Source organism: Anolis carolinensis, chromosome 4, assembly GCF_035594765.1.
Source record: "Anolis carolinensis isolate JA03-04 chromosome 4, rAnoCar3.1.pri, whole genome shotgun sequence".
NCBI lineage: Eukaryota > Metazoa > Chordata > Lepidosauria > Squamata > Dactyloidae > Anolis > Anolis carolinensis.
Window position 1 is genome coordinate 239,725,752 of NC_085844.1, and position 18,829 is coordinate 239,744,580.

An 18,829-nucleotide genomic window follows, 5' to 3' on the forward strand; every position below is an offset into this window, starting at 1 on the left:
GGGGGTACCTTCGGGAGACATATTATTCCCTTGTCCGCATGCAGTTGTTCACCTTGCTCTGTGAATCTACAAAATTTCAAACTGTTTTGCTTAAAGAAGGTATAATGATGAACTAGCAAATTCCTCCTAGAAAACTAGATGTTATACAAGGGAACATGCTTCCCCCACCCCAACAAATGTGGGTTTTTTTTTTTTTAGTTATGGTGATCCATGTTGGGAAAAGTCTCTGCATATAGATTTACCTATCATCTACTTTAAAGGCTTTCCAGCACAAAGCAAAAGCTTTATTTGCATGCCAGCTTCTCCCACAGTTGGTTTTAGTTACAGTGTTGTGGTTTCATTCCTTTTTATTGATCAACGATATGAGGATGGTTCTGCGATGGATATTAATCTGATTCTTCTGTTTTATGGCATTGCTTTATTCCTTTCATTGAGCACCACCATAGGAACAAAAGCGGAAAGGGAGCTAGCAAATTTGCTAAAGAAATAAATATATCAGACATGTAAAGAGGCAATGAAAATACAAAGGCGGGCAGATAAGGAAACAAAAACCATTAAGAATTATATTGTTTGTTTTGGCTTTTTACAGATATGATTTGTTCACGTAGCAAAAGGAAGATCTTGCCATGCAAGAATAGGTTATGTTTTCTTTATGGGGCTGATATCTATAAAATTAATAATCGTTGCACAGTGAGATAGCCGTCTCTCACATTCATTTCCACAAACATTCAATGGGATCCATGATAGGCACAGTGAAGCAGGTACATAAAAATCTGATATTATATTATGTAAATAGGCTGGTGATACACTTGACTGGATAATAACGTCCAGATGTCTCCATAGCCAGGGGCTGACTGATATCAAAGGCAGGTTGGCTGGAAGGGGGAAAGTGCCAGCTGGCTGGACTGGTTACTGCTAACTCTAGCGTAAGGTGAAAGCTGGTATTCTTTCACACTCACTTGTTCCGCTTGAAGCCAAATGAGAAGACAGTGGCTCCAGAGTCCCTGTCTCGCTATCGGGGCTTGTGGCAAGTGTTAACTAGATTGCTGGGGCATTTATCCTTATAAATATGGGATACTGTTCCAGTCCTTTTTCAGCAGCACTAAAGCCAAAGTGCAGAATGTCAACTAGCCTGTGGTCTTGCATCTGTGTTATCGAGGCAGGTGCTCTACAGGAAACGTTGAGACCAGGGGGCATGGAGCTTGGATACCAGGACTTAGTAAGAACCCCATAATCCATGGATGAAACAGAGGATTATTCTAACAGTTCTCCTAATTAGCTATCCAAAATGCTGAGATGTTTTCCAAAGGAGCAGATCTTTTTCTCAACATATTCAATTCATTACACTGTTGGTCCTATATAGGTTTGTACTTTTGTTCCTTGGGTGCATTATGGGCATTGTTGCCAAGGCTAAATTACAGTACTTGGGGCCTTGAAGCAGTTCCCCAAAATAAAGGTTCCCATGTTATAGTGATTTGAGCGTTGAAGTATTGAGTGTAATTCTTCCGGTTACTTTAAATAAGGGAAGGTAAAGATCTACAGAGCCATCAGAGGATACAGGTCTGCATGTAGTCCTCATGGGAGACCAAAGCTGCATCAACATTGTAGAATTATAGCAATTGAACACAACATTAATTCTCATGGCTCAGTTCTGAGGAATTTTGGCATTTGTAGTTTTGGGAGATATTTAACCTTCTTTGCAAGAGAGCTCTTGTGTCATAAAAAACTAGACATCCCAGGATTCCATAGGATGGGGCTGTTAAAGTAGTGTCAAACTGTTATGATTCTGCAGTGTAGAGTCAATCCCTCACTCAACCATGTCATCTAGATGACTTTGGGCAAGTAATGCTCTCTCAGCAATATCAAATCTCCTCTGAATATATCTTGCCAATAAAACTCTAGGTGACTGTCACATTGTGTCACAGTTGACAGGAAGGCATCAGCAACAGCATCAGCAACAACAATATCTACATAGAAATCAAACAAATTATAAATAATGTGCAAATCACAATAGTCAACAGCACCAACATCTTCATGAACGAATCCATTTTCAGCCATTGGTGAGACTACTAAGCTGATTTCATTCATTTTTGTTTAGTTAATCAACACATAAAAGTTGATGTTAACTGAAACATAAGAAATATCTTCACTTCTGAGCACCACAAATCAAGAAGGATATTGACAAGATGGAATTATCATTATTTTATTGTATGACACAGCAAACAAGATAGACATGCTGGATTTCGTATCACAAAATCCCAGTAGGGTGGCCTTTTGCAGTTGGCAGATTGTGATTTTGTAAATGTCTATTGTTTCCAAATGCCAGCTGAGATCTTTTGGCATGGCACCCAATGTGCCGATCACCACCGGGACCACCTGTACTGGTTTCTGCCAGAGTCTTTGAAGTTCAATCTTGAGGTCCTGATAGCGGCTGAGTTTTTCCTGTTGTTTTTCGTCAATGCGACTGTCACCTGGGATGGCGACATCAATGATCCAAACCTTTTTCTTTTCCACAACTGTGATGTCTGGTGTGTTGTGTTCCAGAACTTTGTCAGTCTGGATTCGGAAGTCCCACAGTATCTTTGTGTGCTCATTTTCCATTACCTTTGCAGGTTTGTGATCCCACCAGTTCTTTCCTGCTGGGAGGTGGTACTTGAGGCATAAGTTCCAATGAATCATTTGGGCCACATTGTTGTGCCTCTGTTTGTAGTCTGTCTGTGCAATTTTCTTACAGCAACTGAGGATATGATCAATGGATTATTATTATTATTATTATTATTATTATTATTATTATTCTTACGTACCTGTCCTCATGGCTCAAGGCGGGTTATAGAACAATTAAAACACATACGCAAAGCAAAAACACCACAAAAGTGTACCTCTATAAAAGTTCCATACCAAAATGTATGCCTATAAAATACATATTTAAATACACAAAAAACAGAGAATAAACATTTGTAATTCATGTTTAAAGACTGTCTGGGTGGATCTGGTGGAAGAGGTAAGGCTTTACATGGTTTTCAAATGCCTGAAGAGAAGGTAAAACAAAATAGTTAGGGGTCTGGAAGCCAAACCCAGTGAGGAGCTGCTTAGGGAGCTGAATATGTTTAGCTTGAAGAGAAGGTTGAAAGGAAGCATGATATATTTGAAAGGATGTCATTGATGTGGGAAGCAAGCTTTTTTTTTTTTTTTTTTGCTGCACCAGAGACTAGGACATGGAGCAATAGATTTAAACTGTAGGAAAGGAGATTCCACCTAACATTAGGAAGAACTTCCTAATGGTAAGAGCTGCTCAGCAGTGGGATATGCTGTTGTCTTTGAGGGTGATGGAATCTCCTTCTCTGGAGGCTTTTAAGGAGGTTTTAGGATAAATGTCTGTCAGGAAGCTGTTGGACTAGATGTACCTTGTGATCTCTTCCAACTCAATAATTTAATGATTCTAAGAAGAAAAAGCAAGCTGTCCCTAGCCAGTGAAGGCCTGGATCAACAGAATTGTACCCTTGGTAGTCTGCAGCACAGCAATCACAGTATGAAACTACTAGATGTCTGTGGCTTATATACTGTGTCTTGCTAGGATAGTGAAATGTATATTTAGATATGCATGAGTAACTCAAGCATTGCAATTTCTGATGTGATCTCAATCAATTCACATCTCCTGGTGCAGATAGGAAGTTAGTTATCTGCTTTTGCTTTTAGTACTACAGTAGAGTCTCACTAATCCAAGCCTCGCTTATCCAAGCCTCTGGATAATCCAAGCCATTTTTGTAGTCAATGTTTCCAATATATCATGATATTTTGGTTCTAAATTCGTAAATACAGTAATTACAACATAACATTACTGCGTATTGAACTACTTTTTCTGTCAAATTTGTTGTATAACATGAAGTTTTGGTGCTTAATTTGTAAAATCATAACCTAATTTGATGTTTAATAGACTTTTCCTTGATCAGTCCTTATAATCCAAGATATTCGCTTATCCAAGCTTCTGCCGGCCCATTTAGCTTGGATTAGTGAGACTCTACTGTATTTGCATCTCAAAGATGTACCATAAAGGAAAGGATCAAAATGTATATCTTGAAAGAAAATATTTTTGGAAATGCATATTTTGAGAGGAAATGCATTTAGATTTTTTTTTACTTAAAACATTCATAGTTGCTTTTTTGGAGCAGATTGTTAGTGCAGAAATAAGATACAACACATTTTGGATTGAACACATGCAAAGCTGACATGATTTGTCTAACTCTGTGATATATAATATGTATATGCATATGGGGAATATAGACTTGATGCGATAGGTACCACAACATTTGCACATGCTGCTGACTTGTATAGTCCCACATCACAGGATCTCATTTCAGAAATCAGATACATGAAATCAGCCTGCACACACCAGATTTTCTTTGCGTAGGAAGAGCGACAGAAGCTAAAAGTGGGAACCCTCAAACTCTCCTTCCTTCCTGATTATTTTTTAGCAAAATGCTTCTGGATCCCAATTTCAGGGTTGACATATAGCACAAAGGGTAAAGCAGAGGCTGGATGGTCATCTGTGCTTTGATTGTGTGTTCCTGCATAGCAGGGGGTTGGACTAGATGGCCTCTGGGGTCTTCTCCAACTCTGAGATTCTGTGATTTTATACAGGGCCTAGTTTGGTGATTCAGATCTAGACTTGCTATGACTGGATCATTATGGACCCCAGACCCAACTGGAAAAAAAAATCAGTAATCCAGACTCTCTTGTTTCCAGTCCTCCCTTGTTGACTTGCATTGGAAAATTTACAAAATCCTGCTATGACTTTAAAAATGTTTTTTGCACATAAGATTTGGAGACATGGTAGATGTGAAAGTGAGAAGTAAATGAACCTAATAATCCATGTTTGATTTCCTACTTCTAATATATGACTTTTACATAGAGTAGCTACGCTAGTGCTGAAGCAGGGACAAAAGTACGTATACTTAATGGCTGCTATGTCAATGGTTCAACCATTTGATCCATTGAGCAGCAGTGGGAGCATGAAGCTGATTTTCATATGAGGGACATAGGATGATGTTAATGTCTTTTCTCAGTATCTCTCTCTCTCTCTCTCTCTCTCTCTCTCCCTCCCTCCCTCCCTCCCTCTCTCTCTCTCTCTCTCTCTCTCTCTCTCTCTCTCACACACACACACTGATAATTGCTATGTAGATCAGCAAAGGCAGGTCATATGGCCAGGGAATTCTCAGAGCTCTAGTAAAAAGAAATCCTTATCTTTTCCACACTCTGAATGAAACCAGATCCATTGCTTGATAGAGAACCTGTCTGAAATGTGTCTTTGTCATTTCAGTCTATGCTATTTCTATGCTATATCCTAGAGAGGTGAGATTGGTGGGTGGTTTGAGGCAGTGCTTTTTGTGTAGCAGCACAATGAAGGTACAATCTCCCTTCATTATTCATTAGAAGACTGTTGAAGATAACATTGTTTTGCCAAGCCTTTCATATTTAACACCATTCTGGTTTTCCTATTAATTCTTTGATTTCTTTACTGAAATCCTATGGGTATCTTAGGTGGTTAGACATTTTTGCCGGATGTGAAACAGCTGCATTCAGGTCCAAATTGCAAAAGCCAGGTTGAATGGGCAGTGCCATTGTAGATACACATTTGGATATGCATGAGGGTCCATGAAGTGCCCATTCAGCATAAGGGTGATGCTGCACAATCAATACTCAACCCTTGTATTGAAATTTATGTAGACACTTGGAGATTTATGCCAGACAACCCAAATGCAGATTCTAAGCAACAGTATCAAAATGTGTAGCTTTTAGAAATGTGTATTTTATTCTTTTAAACTTGTTTTAATTTGTAAGGTAAAGGTTAAGGTTTTCCCCTGACATTAAGTCTAGTCGTGTCCAACTCTGAGGGTTGGTATTCATCTCAATTTCTAAGCCAAGGAGCCCACGTTGTCCGTAGACACCTCCAAGATCATGTGGCCAGCATGACTGCATGGAGTGCCTTTACCTTCCTGCTGGAACGGTACCTATTGATCTACTCACATTTGCATGTTTTTGAACTGCTAGTTTGGCAGAAGCTGGGGCTAACCGTGGGAGCTCACCCCACTCCCCGAATCTGAACCACCAACCTTTTGGTCAGCAAGTTCAGCAGCTCAGTGGTTTAACCTGCTGCACCATCGGAGGCTCCATTTTAATTTGTACAAATCTTTAAGGCTTTATTGAAGGCATAATGATCTAAAAGATAAAAAAAATCTTTATTACAGTATTCACTTATCCAACGTTCTACCGGCCCATTTATGTTGGATAAATGAGACTCTACGGTATATCTAACAACCTCTGAGGATACCTGCCATAAATGTGGGCACAAATGCTTATGGAACATGGCCATACAGCCCGGAAAACTCACAGCCACCCAATGGAGGTCTGTTTTGCTGGTGATGTGAAGGCAGTGAAGTATTTCCAGCCTTCTTCCACTAGTATAAGTGAGGCTGTAAGAAGCCAAAGCAAAACTTTTGTCTCAATTCCTTGCCACATGGGAGATCAATGGTGAAAGAGGACTGAAATCATTATTCTGCTGTGACCTTATTGCCAGTAGAATAGATGTCCAATTTTTGATGTGGTTGCTTGCAGCTAAGGTTGGCTTGGGACGATCGGGCAGGACACAATAAATCGTTACAAATTTGTAACTGCATTAACAATATAAGATCTTGCCTCTATTATTGTCATCGTTGTTCAGAAGATCAAGCTGGCCTCTATCTTACTGATAATAGGATGTTTGTTACACTCTCTTTTCTGGAAAAGGAAAATTGAAGAAAAAAGGGTGTGATCATGCAAATTTTGATGTTTGCTTGTCTGCATGAGGAACACCATTGTTCCATGGAGTGTAAGGGCAGAACCCTTTTAAAATGACCAAATATCCCCCGTACCTGCAGCGTACACAATCAGCCTCAAAGTCACGCTGGTGATCTATTCTAATGTCAGAAAACCTCATTAGGAGTGACAAAGAGGCACGTTCCACTCCCTTGCCGTCAAATATTTCCAAAAGAATGAAAAGCCCAAGATGGTCTCGCTGAGCCAATACTAATTATTTCAGCATCCAGAGGGCTTTGGGAATCATGTTAATTCTCAAGTCTCTCTTTAGCTCAGATTCATTCCCTGGTGTAAACTTGGCAGAGTACAATTTGTCCCTCGCTCTCACATGCCAATTATCTCAACTGACCCAAACCTTTGCTCTCGGAAGATTTTCCCCAGTTGGGAATTGCAAGCTGACTTTGAAAAGGATTCTCTTTCACACACTCAAGTGAGGAGAGTGTTTAGGTCTTGCGGACACATAAGTGCATTCCAAGCTTCAGAATGCCCTTTTATGTTAATGGTACCTCTTGTTAATGAGGACCAGAAAAGCATATTCAACTAGCAGCATTAAGTATGGGTCCAAGAGAAAACTTGAAATGGAGAGAAAAGGAACTAAGCAAAGAATTTAACAGCATATAGAGGTCAGTTGAGACACTTTGTCCCTCATTACTCCAAATATTTGGTCTATATTGGCTAACAGTGATTCCTCAAACAGGAGTGTTTTGCATCACTTGAGAATTGATCCTTTTAACAGGATTCACCTGGGACTGAACTTCTGAGTCAACACGCTAAGGTGTGCAGTGTTTTAGGGAGGGTACTTTGGGAATTCAGCTGCCAGGATCCATTAGATTGGAATTATGGTCCAAAGAAGTTAACTTCCTCAGATGGGGTCTAATGAATGATGTGTTCAATTTGCAGCATTAAGAGTTAGATTAGAGGCACAGCTATAACACCCTTGGGTAATATCTGACATTTTTCTCTTGGTTCAGTCCCCTTTTATAGAGTGAAAAATATATCCTTGCCCTTTCTGAAAACAACACTGGGTGGGAAATGGCATCAAGTCTGGAGCTTTGAAAAGCTCTAGTGGAATCTGGATTATATATTCTCCAATTCAGGTTAATTGTTGGAACTGGGGTTTGGACTGTGGAGATTTGTGCCTAAAGCAAACAGTTAGAGGAATGCTGGAAAATAACCTGCTGCTTTCCTGACCAGGCTTATTCATGGGTTCCATAATGTTAATTACAAAAGGTAATCTTGCACACTCCATTTCCATGCCTAAAGACAGGTCTGTGGACATGAGAGACACAATTTCATATGCCTCACTAAGCTATAGTCCAGTTTCAAATGATGTGCCAAAGTCCACTTGCTAACATAACAGCCAACACTGCACATATGAAAACTGGGATACATCCTAACAAGCCACATTAGAGTGTGGTCAAGATGGTAAAAGTAACAAAGAAGCTACAACATTTCTTTTTGCCTGTACCTACTTGAAGGGCAAGATTCTACCCCCTTCTGTCTTCTTTTCACTTCTTCCCCTTGTTGAGTTGAGTGCAAATTACTTCTGGACTTTTTAACTCCATTTGTAGCAACTGAAGTATGCTGAGGGCAAAGAGGCAACTGGGAGGAAGAGAGAAAAACTGGGACATTCTTGAAGGCACTAAAAAGAAGAACCACAGAAGATTAATTCAGTCTGTCCCTGCCAAATCAAGGCAGTTGACGGTCATGTGCTAATCCAAATAGAGCAGCATTCCTTCCAACTTTTCACATATAAAACGTGGACACATATGGAAAATTTGGTCAATATGAAAGGCATTATTAATGAGGAAGAATATGCAGACCTGGAGAGCTGCAGTAACTTTCTTTTCTGGAGTCTAAAGGGACATTTTAAAAGCCCCCAACAAAGTGGAATGATAGATGATGTGTCAGGACTGCTCCTGTCAAATCAGGACAGTTGGAGGCCATGGGGTAGACCCATTAAATCAGCTTCTGCATGACAAATCAGTAGTTATGAAAAATTCCTTTGATTCAATGCTACTATTCTGACTGGGGAATCACATTTGGCTTTGGGCCATGATGTTCCCAGTTCAATACTAGACGCCAACAATAAACGACTACATCATGCTGCAATATAAATTCAATGTCTGTCTTATGTATCTTGGAAAATAGGCACTGTATGTAAGGAGACAAATCCTGAAGGTTTCTAATGTTCTGGAAGGGAAGAAGGTGTTTCTTTTTGCATGTAGCCAGATGGAGAAGCAGAACAACAGAAATATTTTAGCATGAGATACTTGGAATGTTGCCATACTACAAATTTGAAGCTGTTTGATACCACTTTAAGTGCTGTGACTCCATGTTATGGAATCCTGGGATATGTAGTATAATGGGAAAGTTAGACGACATTAATGCAATCCTCTGTAAAGGAGCAGAGAAGCTATCTGGGAGGAATGCCTCACTAAACTACAAATTTTAGGTTTCTGTAGAATGGAGGCATGGCTGTTAAAGTGAAATCAAAGCACTCTGATTATGTGGATACATTTTGGTTGTATGCGAGTAAGCCAAATAAAACATCCATGCTCTCCAAAAATGGGGATATAAGTCTTCCCTGGGGAACATCTTCTGGAATAGGGCACAAAGTAAGATGACTTTGCCATCACTTGTAGGTAAAGAACTTCACATAGTCTAAAGAACTTCACATAGTCTGAAACAGACCTAGGAGTGTGCATTCTATGAGACTCATAGATGTGGGGAGAGTTACCACATGAACCAGAAGTATTTTAGTGCAATTTGCATAAACTACAAGTTGAACAGCTAAATTTGAGATAGCTGCATCCTTGTTGCTTATGACTTTATCTCAAAGACCAAGCAAAGTGTCTCACTTTACCTGGCTTTGCTTCCGGACAGAGGGGAGCAGTGGGGCGATGCTTTCCTCATCACATATGGGAAGCATTGTTCTCCTGGCAAGGACCTGTAATGGCTCCATTGGAGCCAATAGAACACGGGCAGCATCCTGTGTTGGGAGAGAAGCATCTAAGGATGCTTCCACTTCAGTTGGGGTGGGACCCCTGTCAGAAGTCATGTGATGGCCGGTGTGGGGCTCTGTCCCTAAAACAGGGTGGAAGTGTCCTAGGATGCTAAAATTGCCTTGTCTGATGAGGCCCATAGACAATTTAAAAGTAGAAGCAAGGGATAAATTGTTTCCATCTTTTTGATAAATCAGCCAGATCTTGTGTGTTTGTGTGTGTGTGTATGTGTGTGTATGCATGCATGCAAGAGGAAATACAGTCTTTTTGCAAAATATTATTTGCCTTTTTCTTATGCTGAATGGTAAAACTATTCTAGAATTTGGTAATATCTCAGCAGGCTTTTCCAGCACCCCGTCATGAACAGTCAAAAAATTTTAATGACTATTGTTAGTATCGCTAAGAGTACCCAACAAATACCAATGTTTTTGGAACCCTCTGTGTCATGTTGCATCTCTCTCATGATAGCTCTTCTGGACAGCATTTGATCTTTCTTCTTGAATTCCATTTCATAATAGCTACAGATAAGTCAGCGACACTTTAAAAATTTCAGGCTAGCAAAGAGCTTAATGCTGCATAATGGATCCAGACCAACCACTGGTAACGCTGGGGGTGTTTGTGCCTTGTTTCATTTTGTTCTTGTGATTGATTATATTTATTAGAAATCTGCAGATTTTATCCTCCAAGGAGCTGATAAAGCTTCCTGCCGTCGGTATAATGAAGACAATCCGTCGTGGAAGAAGGCTTGATTGCCTAATGACAGCTCCATACGTCTGTAAAAATGAAGCCATAGCAAAGATGTCAATAAAAGCGCTGCATGATTTTCTAACACAGAGATGTTTGTCTCATTATAATAACAATAAAAATTTTGTGCAGCTATTTCTCAACCTGAACAAGCTTCAACAAACATAGCCACCAGCCCTGATGAGTTATTTTTCTTGTTGTTAATGTCTTTTGTTGTTTTTGTTTGTTTGTTTGTTTTAAAAAAGAGAATGGAACTTAAGAAAAAAGCAAAATATTTCTCTTTTTCCCCCCCTTCCAAATCAGCAGAAAGGAAAGAAGAACATGTCAGCAGATCTGCTGCAACAGCCAAGTGACACGCTGCTACCGTGGCGCCATCACCAGAATCCTCATGGGCTCAGGCGGCAGAAGCGAGACTGGGTTATCCCACCAATCAATGTGCCAGAAAATTCAAGAGGACCCTTCCCTCAGCAGCTGGTTAGGGTGAGTGAAATGGCTGAATAATTTATTTCCACAATGGATGGCTGGTCGAATTGTTTACTTCGCAAAGCCTGTCGGTGGTGAGTCACCTCCAGAACAAAAACTTGTTTCTCTAAATCAGAATCAACAGAAACACTGTGGGTTTTGTTTTTGTTTTTGGAATAAAATGTTTGTAATACCGAATGGCAAACCCTATTTTCATAGCTGCTCCTGCCTTGTAGTATGGTTGTAGTATTGCTTGTGCTTTAATTTGTATTTTCCATGCCCACCTAAATATCAACAGAAGAGCTCACTGTAGAAGAGCAGTTATACCATAAGTAGAATTCATATCAAACATTGTCATAATAACCAGTCAGTACATTTCCATTACTGTGTCCCATTACCTGGAAGGTGTATTTTTCCATGAAAGGCTCTGCATCATTGTCCAAGATGTAGGAAGAGTAGTATGGCTTGACCCACCATTTTTGTTGTTCTTGTTGTTGTTGCTTTTAATGCCTTGGGGAAAACATTACTCTGAATTTGCTTGGAGTTGCCATTGTTTGCATTAGTAACTCAAAGATGACATAAAGAACTTAGGCGATCCCTCATAGTTCGAGGATGATTGTCTTCCATCTTGCGGATGTGTCCATAGATGGCTGAAGAGACCTATTCTTGATCTGCATGTTCTCCCGCAGTGAGGACATCAGTTTCCAGGTGGAAGGCGGTCCCAATCAGGGTTGGCTTGATGCTCCTTCCGCTTAACAACATAAAGAAACCTACATACTCAATGCAAAAGTCTAGAAAGGCTGGACAAAAAAATCAATTCCCAAAACCTGAGTTAACTTATCTACCGATCAATGTGAGACCCTTATCAAAAAGAGGAACCATCACCTTTTCTGAATACAGTAGCAAAAGGCAGAGTCTTAGTCCATTCTGGGAGAACCTAAATGAATCATCAACCCTCTCTATATCCTCTCTGTCATGTTTCCTTTTTTGGGGGGGGGGGGGGATTTAGTGACTGGGCAAGAAAATGGCAGTGGTGATTAGGGTTGCCTGGTCCCTTGAGGTGGCACTGGTATTTCTCTCTTCTCAAAATGACCCTTAACTTATCCATGGTTCATATCAAAATCCATAATTTTGACCCCCAAATCTGCTCTTGACTTATATGACATGGGGTCAACATATAGTATATATAGTGATTACATGAACAGTTCCTCTCTACCCTTTTCAACTTCACCTAGCTAGTTCTGTTTGACTTTTCCTATTAGCTGAGTGAGCCTCCCATTAGCCAGTTGTTAAAAAATTGTGATTGCCTACAATCCCCTTTGGCAAGTTAGAAATGTTTGAGATGACCTTAGGCAATAACATGGTTATACATCATATTGTACAGGGAGACATTTTAGTCTTAGCCCCAATCCCTAAGGAAATATGTCATAACTAAGTCTGAGTAAGAGACAGTGTATATGGATATGTTTTCTGTCAATAACTGCAGCAAAACATCAACCAACACCACATATTTTTCTATCCACTGAGCTTTCCATTTTGGAAGTGAAAACAAATATTGTGTAAAACAAACAAAGGAAGAAGTAAAAGCCACCAGCAGACGTTTTGTCAAGCTGTCCCCTGGAAGAAAATTGCAATGTAATTGCAAGAAATTTGAGAAAATAATTGGACAAAATGAGAGTGTGTCATTTGCATGCCTTGTCAGGAAACAATACTTACCAAGTCCTTTCCAGGATTAAAATGAATGCTGTCATTACCTGCTCCATACTGATTAGCCGTTGCCTTGCTAAGCACATGACACTCAGAAGCGAAAAGTGGTTTTTTCAATCCCTCCAAGGTGCAAGCAGTCTTGATAACATAAATTACATCTGAAAATTTACATTCTCAGCCCACTTTGTTTCTAGGTTGATACATACAATGTAAGGAGGATGTTGAAGTACTAGAAACAAGCTTTTATTGTCTTTCTATCTCCTGCTTGTCTGGATGCACTGGGTATGTGGCAGCCTGGTAAAGCAAGTGGGATTTTCCAAATTACAAGTTGTAGAAAGAGAAAGAACGTCAGATGCTAGGCACATCATGGCTATGTATGGTACTAGATAATCTTGCCTTAAATTGCCTAGTTTCCTGTTGTAGAGTTATTTAGGCAAATTGTTTTTACATATGGTGGTGAACTCAATGGAAGACTACATTACCGTCAGCCAGCATGAGCAACTGTATTGAATTATGAGAGCTGTAGCCATAAACATCCAGAAGGCACCAGATTACCTACCCTTCCATAAACTAAGGACTTTATCCCACGGGCAGGAGGGAAGATGAGGGAAAGCAGGGGAAAGTATCTTTAAGAGTGGGGACCTGACCTACCCTGGCAAGATGTGTCTTCAGGGATAGCCAGCCACCCCACAACATTTCCCCATCCTCTTCCATCTTTCCTCCATTTCCCATCACTGTCTTCAATCATGAGTCAGGTGTTCCCAACTCCTGAGAAGGAAGTGTTCTGTCTTCACATGCCTATGAGACAGGTTTCCATGTACTGCCATCAGAAGTGGCCTTACGTCATGGGATAGCCTCCTTAGGACTCTGTTCGAAGATGGTAAGAAAACGGGGAAATTTGGGTGGGATATGGTCGTATATCTTCTGTTATATATCATCTAAAGTCCCTTTTAACAGTGATTCTATTATGCTTTTCCTTTTCCTGTATCTTTTTTCCCCTTGGAAAATGGATCCAGTTGCTCTCAAGTACTTTACTTGGGTTTAGGGCATGGGGCCCTTGGTTCTCTAAAGTACTCGTATAGACGATTATACAAGTGGAGAAAGACAGAATGAATCCAACCAAATATGAGTTAAGACCCATTTTGGAACCTACTTTGCTGCAGTAATAGACCTTTAACTATCCAGAACAGCTGCACTGTATGAGATGATGTAATAGAGGAAGAGAAGAACCAATTCAGTCTTATCCAGTGCAGTTGGTTTGGGCTGTTAAAGTGCTGTTACATCCTAGATCTCAGACTGCTGAGAAGGAGCCCATGTCAAAACAATTAAATCAGCAGGGCACAGAGTACAAAGGAAATTGGCTGAGTGGGAAATGAAATGGGTTGTCCACCATGGTGGAGACTTAGTTTGGTGGACAAAAGTTGGGTGTCCCGAGCCTGGAAGTGGCCGGAAGGAAGCACAAAAGTGATACGTGTCTGTAATGCTGGCTACAACTCAGAAAGAGCACTAGGCAAAAGAGGAGGCTGGGAGCAGTGCTTGACATTAAATTGATTAAGTGGGGGTAAGAGGATAAGGAAAGGGGGGAAAGGAGATAGGCTAAAGGAAGCAGCAGCCAATGCATGGATGTAAAAAGTAGACACTGAGAAACTCAAAGTGGGGGAGAGAGGAATTGAGTATATTGGAGGAGGGTAGTGGGCTGAAAAATTGAGTCAGGAGGGGACCAAATGAGATGAAGCAAGGCATAAAGAGGAGCAGGAGAAAGAAGGCAAAAGGAGATTAATGGAGAGCAGCAAAAGGACAAGTCAATGCAACAAGGCCTTGAAGGAGTTAATCAGGCATAGAGAGGGAGGGGGAGAAAGTAGATGCAGTGGGGAGACAACAAGGTGAGAAGTCTGGAAAAAAAGAATGGACTTAATCGGTAATGACGGACAGAGACTTAAATGGAGTTGAAAAAAGGAAGAAGGTGCTGGAAGTGGCAGAGAAATATAGAGACACTTGGCTTGTAGAAGACACCTGCAGGGAAGTAGGAACGGTTGCAAGCGAAGCAAGAAAGATGGTAAGACTAGACATGCCCTAGGTGCCTTACCAAGCAAGGAGGTCAGCAGTAACATTTCCATTTTCTTTTCTTTTTTCATTTTGTTTTTGTTAATTGGGACACTTCAAAGAGTTACAGAATATATTGTATTACCATAACATGTTTTGGTGTGTCAAGTACTAGTCATAGATCAAATAAATCTAATGAAAATGAATCCTCTGAATGAAAAAGCTCTTTTTAGTGGTGGTGGAGAGTCTAGTTAGCAAAGGATTCCCAGCTAAAGCCAGTCTCATTCCTGGAGGCAGCGGTTGTGACACACTGTCTAGCTGGGTTTTGTTGAGATCAAGTAATGTTATTTATTAAAGTTATAAAATAGATATTTTGTCATACAACTTCCCACAGTGGTGTAAACTAAAATTAGATACACAGATATCTTTCTGTCTCAGTGACCTGCCTTTACTCCAGAATCAGTCTGTCTGTGCTTCTGTTTTTCATGTGTAGACAATAGAGTGAGTGGGTATAGAGCTGCCTTGGCTCTCATCCCAGGAGAAAGATGGGGTATAAATACAATCAATAAAATAAATAAATTACAGTGACCGAGAACTTTTGGCATCCCATGTTTAAAAAGAAAACACACAGGCATCACAGCATTTTAAAGGATCTGTGACAATGTCCTTTTTTGCAGCTGGCAGGATCCTGTTTCCATTTCTTTTATAGGTCAAACTCATTTGAAATTCATGGGCAAATCTTTTTTGGCTCTCACCTCCTCATCCGGCTTTTTATTGTGAATAGAGAAAGTTCCATTTTATGGGAAGTTGATTAGCAGCTTGTCAGTATTTTTAGCAGAGCTGTGCGTGAATGAAGTTTCAATCCTTGCCAAGGTGAATAAAGCTGGATGGAACCCGCATGAGCTTGAAGTACAACCCCTTTCCTGTTCTGCTGGGATGAGCTGTAATTCTCTGTTCATTAAAGCGTTTCATTCTTGGGGAAATATGGTAAATGAAACAAGCAGTGCCATGTTATTCTTGCAAATGTATTCAGCCCTCTCTGTCAATTGCACTCGCTCTTCATTCCAGGAATTTTGCTTGTAAGCTTCCAGTAATATGTGGGCTTGATTAACCAGTATTCAAAGTATGCCACACAGCGGAGGCTAAAACCATTTTCAGGCATTATCATCAGGCGAAATGATCTCACTTGGTAGGTAGTGACATCACAGGAGGAGGTGGGCAGTCTAAATTATGCACATTCATGGGAACACAAATATAAGTCACATTGAAGCAACTGTGACTCTCCAGATGTTTTTATCCTAGAGCTCCCATCAGCCACAGTCATTGCAGGCCAATGATGAGGAAGTTGTAGTCCAAAAACACCTAAAGGGTGAGAATTGCCTATCCCAAATATGGAGACTTCTCTGAGATTTTAGGATCTTGAACACAAATCCTCTGGGGGAAGACTTGCTGCCAATCTGATTCCACTATAACTCACCAAATTATGTGCATATATTTAGCCTGACAAGAATATCTCACCAGGCTTGTGCCAATGTAGTCAATCTCTCTTAATTTCTTTTAAAAATGTCATCTTTTTCAATTTCCTTTTTTTAATGTGTTCCTCAAACTATGGAGAGAGAATTTGGCCCAAAAGAAAGCCCAAAAGAAAGTTTTTCCCAAAAACCGAAAATGATTGAAAGTCATTTCCAATTTTAGAAAAAAAATAAACCTCCAGCCTAAAATTGCGAAGGAGTGAAAATTCTAATGAAATTATTCCTATGTTCCCACAGGGTAACAATAAAGAAATTTTTTTAAGAATTAGCAGTACAAGGCTGGATCTATTCTACAGGATCCGTTTTGTCCACTCCTGTCTTCAAGAGACTGACCATGAGCTTGGAGTAGGGAATAGAAAGAATATTTGAAAATGGTTAAAATGTATTTTGATTTCCAAGAAACACTAATGAGACACATTCTGTATCGATGGAACTTTGTAGTTGAGGATGTATTCTGTAGAAAATTTACACATGATTGATTTTAATTTTAAAAAACAGCATTTTCTATGGAAGAAACATGTTCTGCCCCAAAGTGAAATATTTATGTGCAAAAATATTGTTTTATGCATAGGAAATACTGTTTCTGGTGCAGAAAGGGATTTTTTAACACAAATAAAAAATGTGCAAAATTTGTACAGAATAAATCCCCAGTCACAAATTAGCTTTAAAAACCATGTGGTTTTCTTGATGATTTTCTTGCCGCAGGGGAAAAAATTGCTAAAATTACTCATTACAACAAGAAAAAGAGTGAAGAATCACTCTCACAGCCTCAATCATAGCTCCTTGCCTCTCTAAAATATAATCCCTGGCACATTTTTGATGCCAATGTACTGGCCACCATAAAAAATGTAGAACAAAATAAAAAAACATTGACAATGGTTATGTAGGGCATAAACTATGTTTTCATGATCTTGAAATGCAAGGTGAATCCTTTTGTAATTGTTCTATAGGATTAATCATTTCCAGATGGACCCATGGGCCTATAGCTTCTTCCCTCATTAGTTTGATTTGCATAAGAAATGAATGGGAACCATATTGCCTCGAAGCTATTATTATCCTTCTGATAAGGGAACAGGACCTAGGTTATATTTTAGTATACCAAGAATGGTAGCAAATTTGGTCAACTTGTCCAATGAAATCTATATCAACCTACAACAAAGAAAATATGCTTAAAATGTTATATCTTATTCCAGGAAAAAAATGGCATAATTCTGTAGGAATTGTGGCTGGGTGGTCTTTTTTCTACTTTCATGGTGAGAATATTCAGTGATACAAGGACCCTGGCAGAATGTAGAATTGGAAATTAGCCAGATGATGGAATACCATAGCAACATTGATCTAGGATTGCATTGATAAATTTATTTAGGGGGAGAAATAAGGAAATGTATTTTCCTTTCTATTACTGTTTGTCCTCTGCATCCATGGATTGAACCTTGAAAAATATTCCTCAAAAAGCTGGCCTTTATTCTGCCATGTTATATAAGGGATGTCATTTTACTACACAATTCTATCTAATGGAATTGAGCATCCATAGATGTTGGTATTAACAGGGGGTGCTGGAACCAAACCCCAGTGGATACCAAGAACCTATTTATTTACAGTATTTACTTTATTTATACCCTGGCTTTCTCCCCGTGGGGACTTAAACCAGCTAACAATTCCACACCTTTGTCATAGTTTAAAAAGTGCAATACAAAAGTCCACTCTAATAGCATCCACACAAGTCGTTGCCAACAACTCAAAGAATCCTGCACCTAGATTTGACTTATGATATAAAATAGTTTTAACTTTGGCACTGTCAAAAAGACTGATATGGCAGTTTAGATGAGCAAAGGTTCCTGGGATTTTGAGAATCTTGAAGAAGGTGCTGCTGACAATGGTAATCTGGAATCAGTTCTCTAAACTTCAAGTTTATGGGGTTTTCAAGGTCTCTATGTCACCAGCTGTATTTGGAACCCTGCCTGTATTGGAACCAGTGAGAACTTGGCATGTTTTGAGTATCTTATAACTGCAGATTTTGTCATAATGCAAAGACAAAAATATTGAAATGTATGAAAATGTGAGAGAAATCTAAACTAAAACATTCCTCTGTCTGGTCAGAGGGCTTTTGAAATGCATTATATTCAGTTTTGTTTGTGGTGCTGAGTTAGGTGTGTTTCCTCTTTCCCCTTCAAGAGCATTGACATCTAGAATAGGTTGGCAGAAAGGGTCTTTGTGGCTGAATTTTGCCAATGCGGGGAATTTTGTTTAGTTTGATTTTGATAAGAAAAAATTGAGATGCTCAGATTTCTTCATAAACAGGATGGAAACAACTGGATTTTAAAAAGATATTAAATGTAAAAGCAAGCAAAACTGTCAGATTTTCTAATCTTAATAATAAAATGCCTAAGTTTAGACATCTGTCTATCTCTCTAATCTCCTGTCTGTTGTTGATTTACGGGTTAGTTTTGTCCAGATTGGCTAATATGGATTCCTTTTGGCCAA

The 18,829-nt window shown here is 39.6% G+C and overlaps 1 protein-coding gene across 5 annotated transcripts in view; it reads left to right on the forward strand.

Annotated features, from left to right (window-relative positions):
• The window catches only part of cdh4 (cadherin 4), a 945,608-nt gene that overhangs the window by 596,966 nt on the left and 329,813 nt on the right, over window positions 1-18,829 (forward strand). For 3 of the 5 annotated variants that reach the window (XM_062979013.1, XM_062979012.1, XM_062979010.1), the window contains exon 4: window positions 10,905-11,081. In XM_062979013.1, the coding sequence (XP_062835083.1) occupies window positions 10,905-11,081 (177 nt within the window). The remainder of the gene's footprint in view (window positions 1-10,904; window positions 11,082-18,829) is intronic. The other 2 variants (XM_008110150.3, XM_062979011.1) reach the window with 1 other exon arrangement.